The 18,712-nt window shown below is 45.6% G+C and overlaps 1 protein-coding gene across 1 annotated transcript in view; it reads left to right on the top strand.

The window, feature by feature from the left end:
- The window catches only part of LOC100286690 (tyrosine-protein kinase JAK1), a 59,870-nt gene extending 43,104 nt beyond the window's left edge, over window positions 1-16,766 (top strand). Inside the window, exons 12-24 of the mRNA XM_014168828.3 lie at window positions 177-329; window positions 581-668; window positions 1,982-2,109; window positions 2,575-2,710; window positions 4,141-4,292; window positions 4,615-4,765; window positions 5,521-5,609; window positions 5,769-5,961; window positions 6,070-6,194; window positions 8,553-8,725; window positions 9,308-9,425; window positions 11,125-11,235; window positions 15,034-16,766. Coding sequence (XP_014024303.1) covers window positions 177-329; window positions 581-668; window positions 1,982-2,109; window positions 2,575-2,710; window positions 4,141-4,292; window positions 4,615-4,765; window positions 5,521-5,609; window positions 5,769-5,961; window positions 6,070-6,194; window positions 8,553-8,725; window positions 9,308-9,425; window positions 11,125-11,235; window positions 15,034-15,141 — 1,725 coding nt within the window. The 3' untranslated portion in view covers window positions 15,142-16,766. The remainder of the gene's footprint in view (window positions 1-176; window positions 330-580; window positions 669-1,981; window positions 2,110-2,574; window positions 2,711-4,140; window positions 4,293-4,614; window positions 4,766-5,520; window positions 5,610-5,768; window positions 5,962-6,069; window positions 6,195-8,552; window positions 8,726-9,307; window positions 9,426-11,124; window positions 11,236-15,033) is intronic.
- The last annotated feature ends 1,946 nt before the right edge of the window (window positions 16,767-18,712 follow it).

Genomic DNA, 18,712 nt, shown 5'->3' with positions numbered 1-18,712 from the left:
CTATCAGTCACATCTATCCATCGGCTGAAAGAGACTTTGTCAATCTTTTATTTTTCTAAACACTTTAGTCCTTCAGTGTTTTCTTACTGGTGTCGGTCACCAGTGTGTGTTTACGGTGTGTGTATCTCGTGAGTGTGTCTTGACTAACTCGCTCTCCTCTCTCTCCTACCTCTCAGGGAGAGCACCTGGGGCTGGGTACCCGGACGAACATCTATGCTGGAGTACTGAAGGTGAAGAGTGCGGAGGATGAGGATGCTGGATACTCTTCCTCTCAGGACGTCAAAGTAGTGCTGAAGGTGCTGGGGTCCGGACACAGGGACATCTCTCTGGTAAGACACACACACTGTTTACATCCTGTGATAACTTTAGGGACTCCCACTAGAAGTGTAACTTCTGAGAGTATGTGAGTGATGTTCTGTGGCAATATTCTGCCACATTAGCTGACTGACTCTTTCCTCTCTCTCACCTCCATCTCTCCCGCTCTCTCCTTTTCTCCCGCTCTCTCTTTTTCTCTCTCTCTCTCGCACCATCTCTCCCGCTCTCTTTCTCCCGCTCTCTCTTTTTCTCCCTCTCTCCCCAGGCCTTCTTTGAGACAGCCAGTATGATGCGGCAGGTCTCCCATAAGCACATCGCCCTGCTCTACGGAGTCTGTGTACGCCACCTGGAGAGTGAGTACACACACACAAACACCCTACGCTGCCATGGTAACCTACATGACACATCTAAACCTTAAACTCACTTCTTAATCCATCCTTCTGTTACTATAAGAAGTGGTAATACAGGACCTACACTGTTAGTGGGTGTGATAGGTCTTGCCATTATTTACAATTACCGAATTCCCCATGAGCTGTTGACTCAGTATTGAATAGTGCGTTGATATACTATACAGTACTGTCTAACACCTGTCCAAACAGGTTAGTGGGAGATGTTTGGTATTTATTTTAATTAAAAAAAAACATATATATATTTTACCGTTATTTTACCAGGTAAGTTGACTGAGAACACATTCTCATTTACAGCAACGACCTGGGGAATAGTTACAGGGGAGAGGAGGGGGATGAATGAGCCAATTGTAAACTGGGGATGATTAGACGACAGTGATGGTATGATTGACAGCTTGGGAATTTAGCCAGGACACCAGGGTTAACACCCCTACGATATGTGCCATGGGATCTTTAGTGACCACAGAGAGTCAGGACACCTGTTTAACGTCCCATCCGAGACGGCACCCTACACACTGTTTACATCCTATGAATAGATTCATGTAGTAATGAACAGGAAACTGGCAAAATAAAGGAAGCCACCGACATAAAGTGCCTTAATAGGGCGTTGGGGCACCACGAGACGCCAGAACAGCTTCAATGCGCCTTGGCATAGATTCTACAAGTGTCTGGAACTCTATTGGAGGGTTACGGCACCATTTTTCCATTAGAAATTCCATCATTTGGTGTTTTGTTGATGGTGGTGGAAAACGCTGTCTCAGGCCCAGCTCCAGAATCTCCCATAAGTTTGAAATTGGGTTGAGATCTGGTGACTGAGAGACACACACACACACCACACACACACACACACACACACACACACACACACACACACACACACACACACACACACACACACTTTAAACCTATGCTCCTTATAGACCCCTCTTTCAAAGTCACTGAGATCTCTTCTTCTAGCCATGGTAGCCACAATAATGGGCAAGTCGGCATTTTTATACATGACCCTAAGCATGATGGGATGTTAGTTGCTTAATTAACTCAGGAACTACACCTGTGTGGAAGCACCTGCTTTCAATGTACTTCGTATCCCTCATTTACTCAAGCGTTCCCTTTTATTTTGTTACTTATAGGTGTCACTGTACTGTTTCCCAAAACACAAGACAAACCAGTCTTTCTGTTGTGGTGGCCAGCGGGCAGAATATTCCCCGAGTGTGTCTGTGTGTGTGTCGGTGTATTGACTGTCCCTCTCTCTCCCCCAGATATCATGGTGGAGGAGTTTGTCCAGTTCGGTCCGTTGGATCTTCTCATGCGAAGACAACACAGTCCTCTCGGTACACCATGGAAGTTCCAGGTGGCCAAACAACTGGCCAGTGCTCTCAGCTACCTGGTAAGACACACACCAAAGACTTCAGTCACCCAAAGCCGTAGATTGGACCATCTGCATTGACCTTATCTTGCGCTGACTTTATGTACACTCACAAGACTATACCCACTCACTTACACACACACACTACACATACACACACACACACTTCACACATATGGTGCTGCTACTCTGTTCTTTATTGTACTCTTATTATTATCTATCCTGATGCCTAGTCGCTTTCTCACTACCTAGATGTGCATGTCTACCTCAAATACCATGTACTCCTCCACATTGATCTGGTACTCCCTGTTTATAGCTTGTGTATTTTATTCCTCTTGGGATATTTGAAAAAAAAAACTCTGCATCGTTGGTAAAGGCTCATAAGTAAGCATTTCACGGTAAACTCTACTACACCTGTTGTATTCAGCGCATGTGACAAATACAGTTAGATTTGACTCTCTCGTATGTACGTATGTATGTATGCAGGAGGATAAGAAGCTGGTGCATGGCTTTGTGTGTACCAAGAACATCCTGCTGGCCAGAGACGGAGTGGACAGTGAGGGAGGACCCTTCATCAAGCTCAGCGACCCCGGCATACCCATCACTGTGTTGACCAGAGAGGGTAAGACCTCACTGAATCATTTCTGTGTGGCAAGTTATGCACAATGTGTGCCAGTCAACCATCATATTCAATGACCGTTTTTGTTCTCATCCAGAGCAACTTATCTTGTTTTGCAGAGATCCACGTTGAGCTCTGACAGGACAAGAGCCCAATTTGAGATCATAGAAATATGAAGCCTCCATTGTACAATATATCGAGTTCTGAAGGGTTTGTGACCCAGGAGAATGTCTTCACAGTCAAATAATATATGCCGTTTCAGCACACGCTTTTATCCAAAGCGACTTAACAGTCATATGTGCATATATTTTATGGGTGGTCCACGGGAATCGAACCCAGTATCCTGGCGTTACGAACGCCGTGCCCGACCAGCTGAGCTACAAAAGGACCACCGGTGTTAGTGAGGTTCTGTCGGGGAATTGTTGTTTTCAGGAAGGATACTACACAAGAACACTTCTCACATTCCATATTTCCCTCCAATGGCATCATGTTTCTGCTCGGGCAAACATTTACGGTGTCTGTGGCTGAGTGAAGACGGTTAAACAGACACCGTAAACAGAGTTAATGACTGGACTGGATGTCTCTGTGTTAAAGTCCACTGGGACATTTGAATCGGACAAATGAGAACACGCTTTCTTCCCATCTCTATTTCCCCTCTCCGCATCTCTTGCCGTCCTTCTCCCCACCCGCTCTCTTTTTCCTGCTCTCTCCCCTTATTCTCTGTACTTTTCTTTTGCTCCTCCTCCTGGACTCCCTCCTCCCCCCCCCCCCCCCCCCCCATTCCCTCCATCACCCCTGCCCCCCCTCTCGCTCTCCGTTTATGTGCAGTGTTACTGGCATGGCAGGGCTGTGGATTCCTGTCAGTTGGAAGTGAATTGACTCCAGGCCAGAGAGAGACTGGGTGGCCCAGGTCACATGACGAGGAAGGCAGAGCCTTTCCCACAACACAGGGAGAGAGATAAGGGAGAGAGAGACAGAGAATGCATCAGGGAAAAGTAATACAGTAAATATGTCAGAGAGGGAAGAAGGGACACCAAACATATTAATACTGACAAAACCTCTCCCCAACAGATGAACGTTTGTTGTGTGTGTTCAGTACAATAGAGTGGGTTTTTACACCGAATGTGAATGTGTTCGTACAGTGAGCGGCGGGTAGGAGCGTTGGGCCAGTAACCGAAAGGTTGCTGGATCGAATCCCCGAGCCAACAAGGTATAAATCTGCCCTTGAGCAAGGCAGTTAAACCCCCAACAACAACTGCTGCCCGGGCGCTAATGACGTGGATGTTGATTTTTAAGGCAGGCCCCCCTCTCTGATTCAGAGTGGTCGGGTTAAATGTGGAAGACACATTTCAGTCAAATGCATTCCCCTCTCCCCGTATAGTGTATACAAACACATACCGTGTGCCTAAGGCTGTGTTTGTGCCACCCTGCAGAGTGTGTGGACCGGATCCCATGGATCGCTCCAGAGTGTTTGAAGGACTCTACCAACCTGAGTGTAGCAGCTGATAAGTGGGGCTTCGGCACAACACTGTGGGAGATCTGCTATGACGGAGAAGTGCCCCTCAAAGACAAGAAACTCACCGAGGTACACGCACACACACATCTTGATCCACTTGAAGGATAATTCCAATACACATCTGTAACAAATGTATTGCAACCCAGAGTAATACACCGTGCTTGACTTGGACTGAAATAAGTGCCGGTTCTCATTTTGGGTACCGGTAATGTTTATATTTCGGTGCAGGAGCTCCACGATACTCGTGAGCTAATGTTCTATAAGAGGAACATGAACTCAAGCAGTAGAACCGGTACTCAGTTCCTGCCCAGGTCAAGCAGGGATAATACATGCCCTTAAGCTTGCTCTGCCTTGATAACTGATGAGGTTTCTCTCTCTCCCCCGTGAGTAGAAGGAGAGGTTCTATGCAGCGGAGTGCCAGTTGGCTACCCCAGACTGCAAAGAGCTGGCTGAACTGATGACTCACTGCATGACCTACGACCCCCACAAACGCCCCTTCTTCAGGGCCATCGTCAGAGACATAGACACGCTGGAGGAGCAGAGTACGTGTTTCTGTGTGTGTGTGTGTGTGTTTGTTAGTTTTGGCACGATACCAGTATTGCGATACTAGGAAGTAAGGAAGGAGAGGAGACAAAACAGGAAACGGACTTAATTTCTTGAGGAAAACAGCCCTAATGTTGATAACAAACAGCCTTATGTTGTCATCCAGAGTCACATTTATTTTGCAAGCTATAGCACACAATGTCTGACATAAAGTAGGTCTATCAAGGACCATAGAGTTTAGTCTCGTTTTTTTCCCCAAGGAAATCGTGATACTGGTGTGTGTGTGTGTACGTCTGTGTGTGACACGTGGGAGGAGCTGTGTGTGTTTGTGTGCATGCGTATCTGTACAAAGGCTCTTTGAATGTATGCAGTAAGTCATCATTCCCCTAGCTGCTCTTCCTGGACCCCAGGAAGAGTAGCTGCAGCTTTCGCTAACGCGGCTCCTAATAAAATACTAAATTCCCCCTGTTAAGGGCAGCCGTTCCCAAACGCTAGCTAGAGAGAGAGCTTGTGCAAGAGAGAGTGTGTGTGTGTATGAGTGTTGTGTGCGAGTGAACCCAGTAAACTACATCTCCCCCTAAACTGGACCCCTTGGATATGCATATTGCCCTTTAATACTCCCACACTGTGGCCAGAATGAGGTACTGCAGTCATGTCGCAGTTCCACATCCATCATACTGGTGGGCTGTAGCTTCGCTGAATAAACCCACTGTACAAGTTGTCAGTGGTAACAGTGTGTGTGTCCCTCCACCAGACCCCTCTATCAAGCCGGCGCCCACTCAGGAGGTCGACCCCACTCTGTTCCAGAAGAGGTTCCTCAAGAGGATCCGAGATTTGGGGGAGGTAACGCACGTTTCTGTGTTTTTGAATGCGTCAGAGAACGAGTGTTGTATATGCAGTTACCGCTATGTGTGTCACGGTGTGTGTTCCTGAGTCTTTTTAGGCTGACGTGGTTGTGTATAACGGTAACGTGCGTATGTAACTGGCTGTCCGCGTGCGTAGGGTCACTTTGGAAAGGTGGAGCTGTGTCGGTATGACCCCAGAGGGGACCGGACAGGGGAGCTGGTAGCAGTGAAGAGTCTCAAACCAGAGAACAGGGAGGAGCAGAGCAACAACCTTTGGAGTGAGATAGGAATCCTTAAAGAACTCTACCACGAGAACATCGTCAAGTACAAGGGCATCTGCCAGGAGGAGGGTGAGCGAGAGGAACGCGTACACCTGCCACACGCGCACGGACGTAAACACGTACACAAACATCACCTGTGCTGAGTCCACTCAAACCTCTTTATCTGTGTATGTGTAGGAGGCAGAGCCATCAAGTTGATCATGGAGTACCTGCCTGCTGGCAGTCTGAAGGAGTACCTGCCCCGTAACAGAGGACAGACCAGCCTGAAGACCCTGCTTAGCTACGCTGTCCAGATCTGTCAGGTACCGCAACTGTCTAAACCCTAACCCTAGCTTCATGTCCAACCCTAAACCTAGCTTCATGTCCAACCCTAACCCTAGCTTCATGTCCAACCCTAAACCTAGCTTCATGTCCAACCCTAAACCTAGCTTCATGTCCAACCCTAACCCTAGCTTCATGTCCAACCCTAAACCTAGCTTCGTGTCCAACCCTAAACCTAGCTTCGTGTCCAACCCTAATCCTAGCTTCATGTCCAACCCTAACCCTAGCTTCATGTCCAACCCTAATCCTAGCTTCATGTCCAACCCTAAACCTAGCTTCATGTCCAACCCTAAACCTAGCTTCATGTCCAACACTAAACCTAGCTTCATGTCCAACACTAAACCTAGCTTCATGTCCAACCCTAACCCTAGCTTCGTGTCCAACCCTAACCCTAGCTTTGTGTCCAACCCTAAACCAAGCTTCGTGTCCAACCCTCACCCTAGCTTCGTGTCAACCCAAAACCTAGCTTCATGTCCAACCCTAAACCTAGCTTCATGTCCAACCCTATCCTAGCTTCGTGTCCAACCCTCACCCTAGCTTCGTGTCCAACCCTCACCCTAGCTTTGTGTCCAACCCTCACCCTAGCTTCGTGTCCAACCCTAAACCAAGCTTCGTGTCCAACCCTAAACCTAGCTTCGTGTCCAACCCTATACCTAGCTTCGTGTCCAACCCTAACCCTAGCTTCGTGTCCAACCCTAACCCTAGCTTCGTGTCCAACCCTAACCCTAGCTTCGTGTCCAACCCTAACCCTAGCTTCGTGTCCAACCCTAAGCCTAGCTTCATGTCCAACCCTAACCCTAGCTTCATGTCCAACCCTAATCCTAGCTTCGTGTCCAACCCTAAACCTAGCTTCATGTCCAACCCTAAACCTAGCTTCATGTCCAACCCTAACCCTAGCTTCATGTCCAACCCTAAACCTAGCTTCATGTCCAACCCTAAACCTAGCTTCATGTCCAACCCTAACCCTAGCTTCATGTCCAACCCTAACCCTAGCTTCGTGTCCAACCCTAACCCTAGCTTCGTGTCCAACCCTAAACCAAGCTTCGTGTCCAACCCTCACCCTAGCTTCGTGTCCAACCCTAAACCTAGCTTCATGTCCAACCCTAAACCTAGCTTCATGTCCAACCCTCACCCTATCTTCGTGTCCAACCCTCACCCTAGCTTCGTGTCCAACCCTAAACCTAGCTTCGTGTCCAACCCTAAACCTAGCTTCATGTCCAACCCTAAACCTAGCTTCGTGTCCAACCCTAAACCAAGCTTCGTGTCCAACCCTAACCCTAGCTTCGTGTCCAACCCTAAACCAAGCTTCGTGTCCAACCCTCACCCTAGCTTCGTGTCCAACCCTAAACCTAGCTTCATGTCCAACCCTAAACCTAGCTTCATGTCCAACCCTCACCCTATCTTCGTGTCCAACCCTCACCCTAGCTTCGTGTCCAGCCCTAACCCTAGCTTCGTGTCCAACCCTAAACCAAGCTTCGTGTCCAACCCTAACCCTAGCTTCGTGTCCAACCCTAAACCAAGCTTCGTGTCCAACCCTAAACCTAGCTTCGTGTCCAACCCTAAACCTAGCTTTGTGTCCAACCCTATACCTAGCTTCGTGTCCAACCCTATACCTAGCTTCGTGTCCAACCCTAACCCTAGCTTCGTGTCCAGCCCTAACCCTAGCTTCGTGTCCAACCCTAACCCTAGCTTCGTGTCCAACCCTAACCCTAGCTTCGTGTCCAACCCTAATCCTAGCTTTGTGTCCAACCCTAACCCTAGCTTCATGTCCAACCCTAACCCTAGCTTCATGTCCAACCCTAAACCTAGCTTCGTGTCCAATCCTAGCTTCGTGTCCAATGCTAGCTTCGTGTCCAACCCTAAACCTAGCTTCGTGTCCACATCCCGGTTCAACCCTAAACCTAGCTTCGTGTCCATAGCTAGCTTCGTGTCCAACCCTAACTTTGTGTCCACATCCTGGTTCAACCCTAACCCTAGCTTCGTGTTCACATCCCGGTTCAACCCTAACCCTAGCTTCGTGTCCAACCCTAACCCTAGCTTCGTGTTCACATCCCGGTTCAACCCTAACCCTAGCTTCGTGTCAAACCCTAACCCTAGCTTCGTGTTCACATCCCGGTTCAACCCTAACCCTAGCTTCGTGTCCAACCCTAACCCTAGCTTCGTGTTCACATCCCGGTTCAACCCTAACCCTTGCTTCGTGTTTAACTCTAACCCTAGCTTCGTGTTTAACCCTGACCCGAGCTTCGTGTTTAACCCTGACCCTTAGCCCTGGTTATGGGAACATTATGGTGATGTCATTGATAGTTATATAATAGGATAAATTCCTCCCCTCTCTCCAGGGAATGGACTATCTGGGATCTCGGAATTACATCCACCGGGATCTGGCAGCCCGGAATGTTCTGGTGGAGAACGAGAGCACGGTGAAGATCGGAGACTTCGGCCTGACCAAGAGCATCAAGGGCAACGAGGGATATTACACAGTCAAAGATGACCTGGACAGCCCTGTGTACTGGTGAGAGGACTGGACTACTGCAGACTACTGTTGTTTTATCCCACCTGGTGCAAGCGCTTCTGGCCCCATGTCTGTGATTTAACCCCCCGAGAGTCGATTGACGCATCTGTGCGCCAATCAAAGTATCATAATCAAAACAATCCCCATCAAAATCTGTCCATTTTAAGCCAGAGAGATGTTTCCGCATCTGCGGTGAAAGTTGGCAGAGGTAGAGCGGTGTTTGTCAGACCGTGAGACATCCCGAAAGTCTTGTGTTCTCAAGAAAATGTCTAACGGTTTGACCTCAAATATTATGGAAAGGGGAGACTCTGGGCTTTCTCTGGGCTTTCTCTGAGCTATAGTAGTAAAGGCCAAATTCAATATTTTATTCAAAAATCAAATAGCTAAATGATCCTTATTATGACCATCTTAAAACAATTCCATATGTCAGTTCATAAACCCCCCCCCCCCCCAACGGCTTAGACTTTTAAGAATTAAAGAGAGAGTATTTTGGATTCCTGAGAGTTTGTGTCTTTGTGTAAATAGTTTACAGACAGTGTGATGTATGTTGGCGTGTTATCCCTCTGTCTTCCCATGTACCAGGTATGCCCCTGAGTGTTTGGTCCACTGTAAGTTCTACCTGGCCTCTGATGTCTGGTCCTTCGGTGTCACCATGTACGAGCTGCTCACCTACTGTGAGAACGCCATCAGCCCCATGGCGGTCAGTACACACACACACACACGCATACACACACACACACGCATAGACACACACACCTAGGCCTGGCAGCACAGCCTTCCATCCCACTGATCGAGGCAGGTTGCGCCAGTCTATTCCCAGGGTGGCTAATGACTCGCCAAGGGGCTCTGCCCAGTCCTGCTAGCCTGTGTCATCTCTTTCACACACACACACCCTTCCAACTCCCTGATTGCTCAGACAATCTATACCAATATGTTTTCCCTAATCAACACCCTGTAGCCATGATCATTACATATCCATTAAGGCTTATTCCTACACTTTACCCCACTGTTCAATTCACAGAAACTGGTTAACGATTGATAGCTAATCAATAGCTATTACCATCTTATATGGTTTTAGTTGCCACCATTAAGAGACTGCTTTGAAACAGGTTCTAGAATTGTAGATGGAATGCAGTGTTTGACTATTTTCTTCTGACTGGCTTTGTCTCAACAACAATGCATCAACAATACAAATCTATGGGGCTCGGTAGGGGCCACGCCCCTCTTTTGGCAAACATTTCTAGGGTTAACCATTTAATTTAAAAGATTAGAAATCACTTTTGAAAAACAGTGATGTATGAAAGAAAAGTCAAGGGTACAAGACTGTGTACATACTATACCAGAGTTAGGGGAAAAACAAACTACTCATCCCATGCAGCATTGCGGTCTGTATCTTCCGATCACAGAGCAGATATAAGCCATTGGAATCATTCCCAAAGATGGTGGGTAAATATGGTTTACTCAGGCTGTTTACCACTGAAAAAGATTGGCAAGGTTCCTGTCTGTGTAAGTGGCCGTTTCCTCTCTCGCGTGAGCAGGCTTTTCCTGCATGAGCATGCTTTTCCTGCTTAAGCTCGTGTTTCCTCCTTAATATCTGGCGCAAGAGGAAACAGCTACTTATTGTCCCCTCCCGCTTGCCCTACCCACCAGAAAAATGTTGCCAGTGGGGGTACACCCTCTGTGGGGCGGGGGCATCAGAAAAGATGAGGGAGTGGGGTGTCTCGCTTTCTCTACAGTCTCCGGCGTTTCTTGTACATTTTTTAAAACATGGTAGTTGTTGGTTGGCCATGGTGTTGTTTCCAATTTGTTAGCTAGCTAAGTTACTATACACAACAACAAAAATATAATAATTACCATACACAGCACTAAAATAAACCATGAGATCTGTTAGTGAACACATGATGATGCTCGATAGCACTGTCACAGGCACAAACAGAATTTGTCCGTTGCGTTATCTCCCATAGGCAGATAACGAAGTTGTCCATATTATGTGAGATTTTACCTCTTGTTTAGAGTCGCGTTAGAACAGATCCAGGGTCTGTTTCTGTGGCGGCAGAAACACTAAGGCTCATGGTTAGTGAAGTTTTTTGGTGCTCTTTAAAACCAGGAAATGGCAGTAAATGCATGACATCTCAACACAGAGGTTGAAACATTCATAACCGATGGGCACAACATCAACATAGGAATTGTTTTTCAGTCTCGGGTGCACAGTAATATCGCTTTCACTAATATTTAATATCACTATGGGTTACGAGGATTGTAAAATCCACTTCCGGAATCTCTTGTCAGAGCCCTCTGTCAGTCCTGTCTTCACTGGCTAGATGGGAGGAGTCATTTTGTTTCATCGTGTTTCCATGGCAACTCATCTCTTCTCCCCTTCCCCCCTCTTTGTCCCACAGATGTTCCTGAAGATTATTGGTCCTACTCAGGGCCAGATGACAGTGACGCGATTGGTCAAGGTGCTGGAAGAGGGGAAGAGGCTGCCCCGTCCTGATAGTTGTCCTGGAACGGTAAGATCTACCAGAGATATTAGTGAAAGGAGGAAATAGGAATCCCATTGGACAACGAATGGAGGAACGAATAACGTCCCTCTCACCCAGCAGACTGTCGACCAATCACTTTCACATTGTCATGCTGCGTCACGCGGATGCTAAGCTAATCGTCACGCAATCCCTTCTCAAAGTCAGGGTATGAGTCGAGAAAAGTGCCTATTTTCCTCCGAAAGTACATAATGTCACAATTCCAAAACTATACAATATTACATATAGCATGTTCATTATCTCACCTCTCTGAAAATATTTGTAATGTTGTAGTTTTTGTTGAAGAAATTCATGCTAATGTTGGGTTTTTGAACTAGCGCCCAATTGACTCCCATTCACTCGTCCCAGAATCGCCCAGAATGCACCGCACGGCCCATTGGCATAGCATGGGCAACGTACACAATGGGCGTTAATATGATTGCAATGGAGTTTCCCATCTCCTACCTTCGGAAAGTATTCAGACCCCTTGACTTTGCGGTTTTAAGAAGAAAAAAAAAAAGAAAGAAAAGTAACAAATAATTAAAGAGCAGCAGTAAAATAAAAATAGTGAGGCTATATACAAGGGGTACCGGTAGAGTCAATGTGCGGGGGCACCGGTTGGTCGAGGTAATTGAGGTAATATGTACAATTGAAGTCAGAAGTTTACATACACTTAGGTTGGAGTCATTAAAACTCGTTTTTCAACCACTCCACAAATGTCTTGTTAACAAACTATAGTTTTGGCAAGTCGGTTAGGACATCTACTTTGTGCATGACACAAGTAATTTTTCCAATAATTGTTTCCATACAGATTATTTCACTTATAATTCACTGTATCACAATTCCAGTGGGTCAGAAGTTTACATACACTAAGTTGACTGTGCCTTTAAACAGCTTGGAAAATTTCAGAAAATGATGCCATGGCTTCTGATAGGCTAATTGACATCATTTGAGTCCATTGGAGGTGTACCTGTGGATGTATTTCAAGGCCTACCTTCAAACTCAGTGCCTCTTTGCTTGACATCATGGGAAAATCAAAAGAAATCAGCCAAGACCTCAGAAAAAAATTGTAGACCTCCACAAGTCTGGTTCATCCTTGGGAGCAATACCAAATGCCTGAAGGTACCACGTTCATCTGTACAAACAATAGTACGCAAGTATAAACACCATGGGACCAGGCAGCCGTCATACCGCTCAGGGAGGAGACACGTTCTGTCTCCTAGAGATGAATGTACTTTGGTGCGAAACGTGCAAATCAATCCCAGAACGACAGCAAGGACCTTGTGAAGATGCTGGAGGAAACAGGTACAAAAGTATCTATATCCGCAGTAAAACGAGTCCTATATCGACATAACCTGAAAGGCCGCTCAGCAAGGAAGAAGCCACTGCTCCAAAACCGCCATAAAAAAGCCAGACTACGGTTTGTAACTGCACATGACTGCACATCAGTCACTGCACATCAGTCTTCTGGTCTGATGAAACAAAAATAGAACTGTTTGGCCATAACGACCATCATTATATTTGGAGGAAAAAGGGGGACGCTTGCAAGCCGAAGAACACCATCCCAACCATGAAGCACAGGGGGTGGCAGCATCATGTTGTGGGGGTGTTTTGCTGCAGGAGGGACTGGTGCACTGCACAAAATAGATGGCATCATGAGTGAGGAAAATTATGTGGATATATTGAAGCAACATCTCAAGACATCAGTCAGGAAGTTAAAGCTTGGTCGCAAATGGGTCTTCCAAATGGACAATGACCCCAAGCATTCTTCCAAAGTTGTGGCAAAATGGCTTAAGAACAACAAAATCAAGGTATTGGATTGGCCATCACAAAGCCCTGACCTCAATCCTATAGAAAATTTGTGGGCAGAACTGAAAAGGCGTGTGCGAGCAAGGAGGCCTACAAACCTGACTCAGTTACACCAGCTCTGTCAGGAGGAATGGGCCAAAATTCACCCAACTTATTGTGGGAAACTTGTGGAAGACTACCCAAAACGTTTGACTCAAGTTAAACAATTTAAAGGCAATACTACCAAATACTAATTGAGTGTATGTAAACTTTTGACCCACTGGCAATGTGATGAAAGAAATAAAAGCTGAAATAAATAATTCTCTCTACTATTATTCTGACATTTCACATTCTTAAAATAAAGTGGTGATCCTAACTGACCTAAGACAGGGAATTTTTACTAGGATTAAATGTCAGGAATTGTGAAAAACAGAGTTTAAATGTATTTGGCTAAGGTGTATGTAAACTTCTGACTTCAACTGTAGATAGAGTTATTAAAGTGACTATGCACAGATAATAAACAGAGTAGCAGCAGCGTAAAGGGGGGGGGGGACGACAATGCAAATAGTCTGGGTAGCCATTTGATTAGATGTTCAGGAGTCTTATGTCTTGGGGGTGGAAGCTGTTTAGAAGTCTCTTGGACCTAGACTTGGCGCTCCGGTATTGCTTGCTGTGCGGTAGCAGAGAGAGCAGTCTATGACTAGGGTGGCTGGAGTATTTGACACATTTTATGGCCTTACTATGACACCGCCTGGTATCGAGGTCCTGGATGGCAGGAAGCTTGGCCCCAGTGATTTACTGGGCCTTTCGCACTACCCTCTGTAGTGCCTTGCGGTCGGAGGCCGAGTAGTTGCCATACCAGGCAGTGATGCAACCAGTCAGGATGCTCTCGATTGTGCAGCTGTTGAACCTTTTGCGGATCTGAGGACCCATGCCAAATCTTTTCAGTCTCCTGAAGGGGAATAGGTTTTGCTCTGTTCACCTTTGCCTCGATCCTGACTGGTTTCCCAGTCCCTGCCCCTGAAAATATCCTCACAGCATGATGCTGCCACCATTGTGCTTCACCGTAGGGATGGTTCCAGGTTTCCTGCTTCTACACAATTCTGTCTCTGAGCTCTATGGACAATTCCTTCTGCTTCATGGCTTGGTTATTGTTCTGACATGCACTGTCAACTGTGGTACCTTATACAGACAGGTGTGTGCCTTTCCAAATCATGTCCAGTCAATTGAATTTACCACAGCTGGACTCTAATCAAGTTGTAGAAACATCTCGATGATGATCAATAGAAACAGGATGCACCTGAGCTCAATTTTGAATCTCATAGCAAAGGGTCTGAATACTTATGTAAATATGGTATGTTTTTTCTGTTTAATATATTTGCAAAAATTTCTAAAAACCTCTTGCGCTTTGTCATTATGGGGTATTGTGTGTAGATTGCTGAGTTTCTTTTTTGTTTATATAATCGATTTTAGAGTAAGGCTGTAATGTAACAAAATGTGGGGGGGGGGAAATCTATGGGTCTGAATACTTTCCGAAGGCCCTGTGGCTACCTACCGGTGTTTAGTCACCCCACCACTCACAATATGCTCTCTCTCTCTCCTCAATATGTCACTCAATTTTACTATCCTCAGAGATCATTTCTTTTCAGTAATTCATGGAGCTAGAAAAGTGCTCTTTTTACATTGATATCGTAAGACTAAGGGCTCTATTCAATCCAGTTTGCGCAATTTACAGTTGAAGTTCATTTCCTATTGAGCTGACATGTAGCGTTTAATGTGAATGCAGTCTCCGCTAACGTGGGAACATTGCCTTTAAATTTCAATCACGCTGTAATGCTGAACTTCCACGATACGTACTGAATAGAGCCCGAAAGGAATTCGGCAATACTAGAAATTGCATGACTAGAAATCTTTGTGTGTAATCTGACTGTGTGTGTGTGTGTTGAAAGTGTACGAGCTGATGTTAGAGTAATAATGATTCTTTTCTCTGTGTTTTTGCAGGTGTATGAGCTGATGAGGAAGTGCTGGGAGAACACCCCCGCCAGAAGGATCACTTTCAAGAGTCTCATTGATGAGTTCACCCGCATGCTCACCAACAGCAGCCTGTAAAACATGGCAACCACCGACACGCCTTACCTATCACACAGACAATCTCAGGAGTAAAGAGTGAAAGGTCAAGGGTCACAGACTATGGTGACCTGGACTAAAAACCCACATGTATCGGAATCAGTGCTACACGACACTTTATTTCACACTGTCGCTGACTTCCTCTATATTTTCACTTTAATTTTTTAGATGCTATACTATAGATCACATAATATATGGATGAATACAGACATAGCGTATAGAATGAAACACATCAACACGTAGCTATGACCCCTCACTGTATGTGACACTGACCCCAGTCACGTTGACAGATGAATGAGCCCACTAGCCAACCACTGAGCCGTCCGTCGGCTGATATGCCACCTGGGAGCTACCGCAGTGTGACCTTTCACCTTTTTATTAGAGCGCATCAGCTCCGCCTTTTTCATATTGCCTCATGCAGTATGTACTGTGTGTATGGACTTGTATCATAATCATTATACCCAGAGAGGGAGAGAGGTCCTCAGTTGGACCTGTGTAAGATAGACCTTTTCTCTGTGAAGGATCATGGTATATGTGAGCTCCTTTGTGAAGGATTGCTGCGGCCACTGTGAAGATGACACTGTGAAAAAGCCAACCACATGTATTTAAGTGACCAGGACTGGTGGATCCAGGGACTGCATGGATCCAAGCCACCTCTCTGGGAGTGGTGAAAGATGTGTGGGATACAGTATACTGTAGCAGTGGGTTGGATTGCATTAGGGAGAAATAGATGGGTGATGACAGTATCAGTCAAGCCCAGACAGCTGCACCTCCCCTTTTTAAGACCAAACCTGTTGCAGCTCCTCTTTAAAACACAGAACCCTGGATGGAACACTCTGGAACCACCTCGGAACTAGAACCAGCCGAAGAACTTTCTCTGGTGTTTCTTCCATCATGCGATGTTCCACGTTCTGTTGTTGTTGGATGAAATGATTGAATAACACGTGTACATTTATTTTTCAACGCTCATGGTGGGGTCAGCATAAAAGAAGAGCCTATAAACAATCTGATTTGAGGTCAGTTAACAGGTAAAACCACAGAAATAGAATTAGTGGAACATGTTATACCTGTGAGGGACACTTGAGGGCAGTATAGCGTTACATATTTTAATCCCAAACTTTACTGTACTTCTGCTCAGATTTCTAAACAGCTTCTTAAGTATAGCCATAATGTGTATGTCAGATATTGCATTTGTCATTTATTGAATTTTTTTTAATTTTTATTCTACAGAATGACAGATTGTGTGTGTGTGGATGGACAGAAGGAAGGAGACAAAAGAGAAACATGCTGACTGCACCGGGCATGTGTGTGTGTGCCCTAGCGCGCATTGTTGATTTTTGTCCATCCGCAGGTTAAAATATCAAAACGAACTCTGAACCAACTATATTAATTTAGGGACAGGTCGAAACATTTATGGACATTTAGCTAGCTAGCTTGCTGGGATATAAACAGTTGTTATTTTACTGAAATGCACAAGGTCCTTTTTTCTTCCCTGGAACTTTGTAGAATTTTGGCCCATTTTGAGTCACACAAAATCGTGTGTTCTCTACTCTGACAATTAATCCACAGATAAAATGGGAAATTTAGTTTGTTTCTGGTAATCTCTCCTTCAGTCTTCGTCTTATTCTTCCTATTCATCTTCTATGGACTTTATATGGCGGTTGGCAACTAACTTTAAGGTGCATTACCACCACCAACTCAGTTCAGCTTTCAATCACCCAGCTGGGTATACAGTGCATTCGGGAAGTATTCAGACCCCTTGACATTTTCCACGTTTTGTTACGTTATAGCCTGATTCTAAAATGAATGAAATTGTTTTTTCCCCCCATCAATCCACACACAATACCCCATAATGACAAAGCAAAAAAAAGTTAATACATTTTAGCAAAGTTATTAAAAATAAAAAGCTGAAATCACATTTACATAAGTATTCAGACCCTTTCCTCGGTACTTTGTTGAAGCACATTTGGCAGCGATTACAGACTCGAGTCTTCTTGGGTATGACACTACAAGCTTGGCGCACCTGTATTTGGGGAGTTTCTCACATTCTTCTCTGCAGATCCTTTCAAGCTCTGTCAGGTTGGATGGGGAGCGTTGCTGCACATCTATTTTCAGGTCTCTCCAGAGATGATCGATGAGGTTCAAGTCCGGGCTCTGGCTGGGCCACTCAAGGACATTCAGAGACTTGTCCTGAAGCCACTCCTGCGTTGTCTTGGCTGTGTGCTTAGGGTCGTTGTCCTGTTGGGAGGTGAACCTTCGTCCAGTCTGAGGTCCTGAGCGCCCCAGAGCATTGTTTCATCAAGATATCTCTGTACTTTGCTCCGTTCATCTTTCCCTCGATCCTGACTAGTCTCCCACTCCCTGCTGCTAAAAAACATCCCCACAGCATGATGCTGCCACCACCATGCTTCACCGTAGTGAACGTGCCAGGTTTCTTCCAGACTTGCCGCATGGCATTCAGGCCAAAGAGTTCAATCTTGGTTTCATCAGACCAGAGAATCTTGTTTCTCATGGTCTGAGAGTCTTTAGGTGCCTTTTGGCAAACTCCAAGCGGGCTGTCATGTGCCTTTTACTGAGGAGTGACTTCCATCTGGCCACTCTACCATAAAGGCCTGATTGGTGGAGTGCTTCAGAGATGGTTGTCCTTCTGGAAGGTTCTCCCATCTCTACAGAGGAACTGGCGCTCCTTAAGAGTGACGATCAGGGTCTTGGTCACCTCCTTGACCTAGGCCCTTCTCCCCCGATTGCTGTTTGACCAGGCGGCCAGCTCTAAGAAGTCTTGGTGGTTCCAAACTTCTTCCATTTATGAATGATGGAGGCCTTTTTTTGGTACCCTTCTTCAGATCTGTGCCTCGACACAATCCTGTCTCGGAGCTCTATGGACAATTCCTTCGACCTCATGCCTTGGTTTTTGCTCTGACATGCACTGTCAACTGTGGGACCTTATATAGACAGGTGTGTGCCTTTCCAAATCATGTCCAATTAATTGAATTTACCACAGGTGGACTCCCAGTTGTAGAAACATCAAGGACGATCAATGGAAACAGGATACACCTGAGCTCAATTTCGAATCTCATAGCAAAGGGTTTGAATACTTATATAAATAAGGTATTTCTGTTTTTTATAAATTTGCAGACATTTCTAAAAACTTGTTTTCACTTTGACATTATGAGGTATTGTGTGTAGATTGATGAGGAAAACAATGTAATTTTATCAATTTTAGAATAAGGTTGTAACGTAACAACATTTTGAAAAAAGTAAAGGGGTCTGAATACTTTCCGAATGCACCGTATGCTTCTAAAAACCAATGAGAAGATGGGAGAGGCGGGACTTTCATCGTGTCATGCGTCAAATAGAACCAAGTTCTATTTGAGTTTGTGGCTAGACGCTTGTTGACGCGTGTGAGCAGTTTGGATGAAATTATTATATTTATTTTGCAATGCTCGTGCACGTGCACGTAACGCAAACTGTGTGGTCAGCATGAAAGAAGAGCCTATAAAAAGGTCTGATTAAAGACCAGTTAACAGGTAAAACCACAGAAATAGAAATTAGC

Source organism: Salmo salar, chromosome 23 (assembly GCF_965601325.2).
Source record: "Salmo salar chromosome 23, fSalSal1, whole genome shotgun sequence".
Lineage (NCBI taxonomy): Eukaryota > Metazoa > Chordata > Actinopteri > Salmoniformes > Salmonidae > Salmo > Salmo salar.
This window is presented reverse-complemented; position numbering and strand designations above follow the sequence as displayed.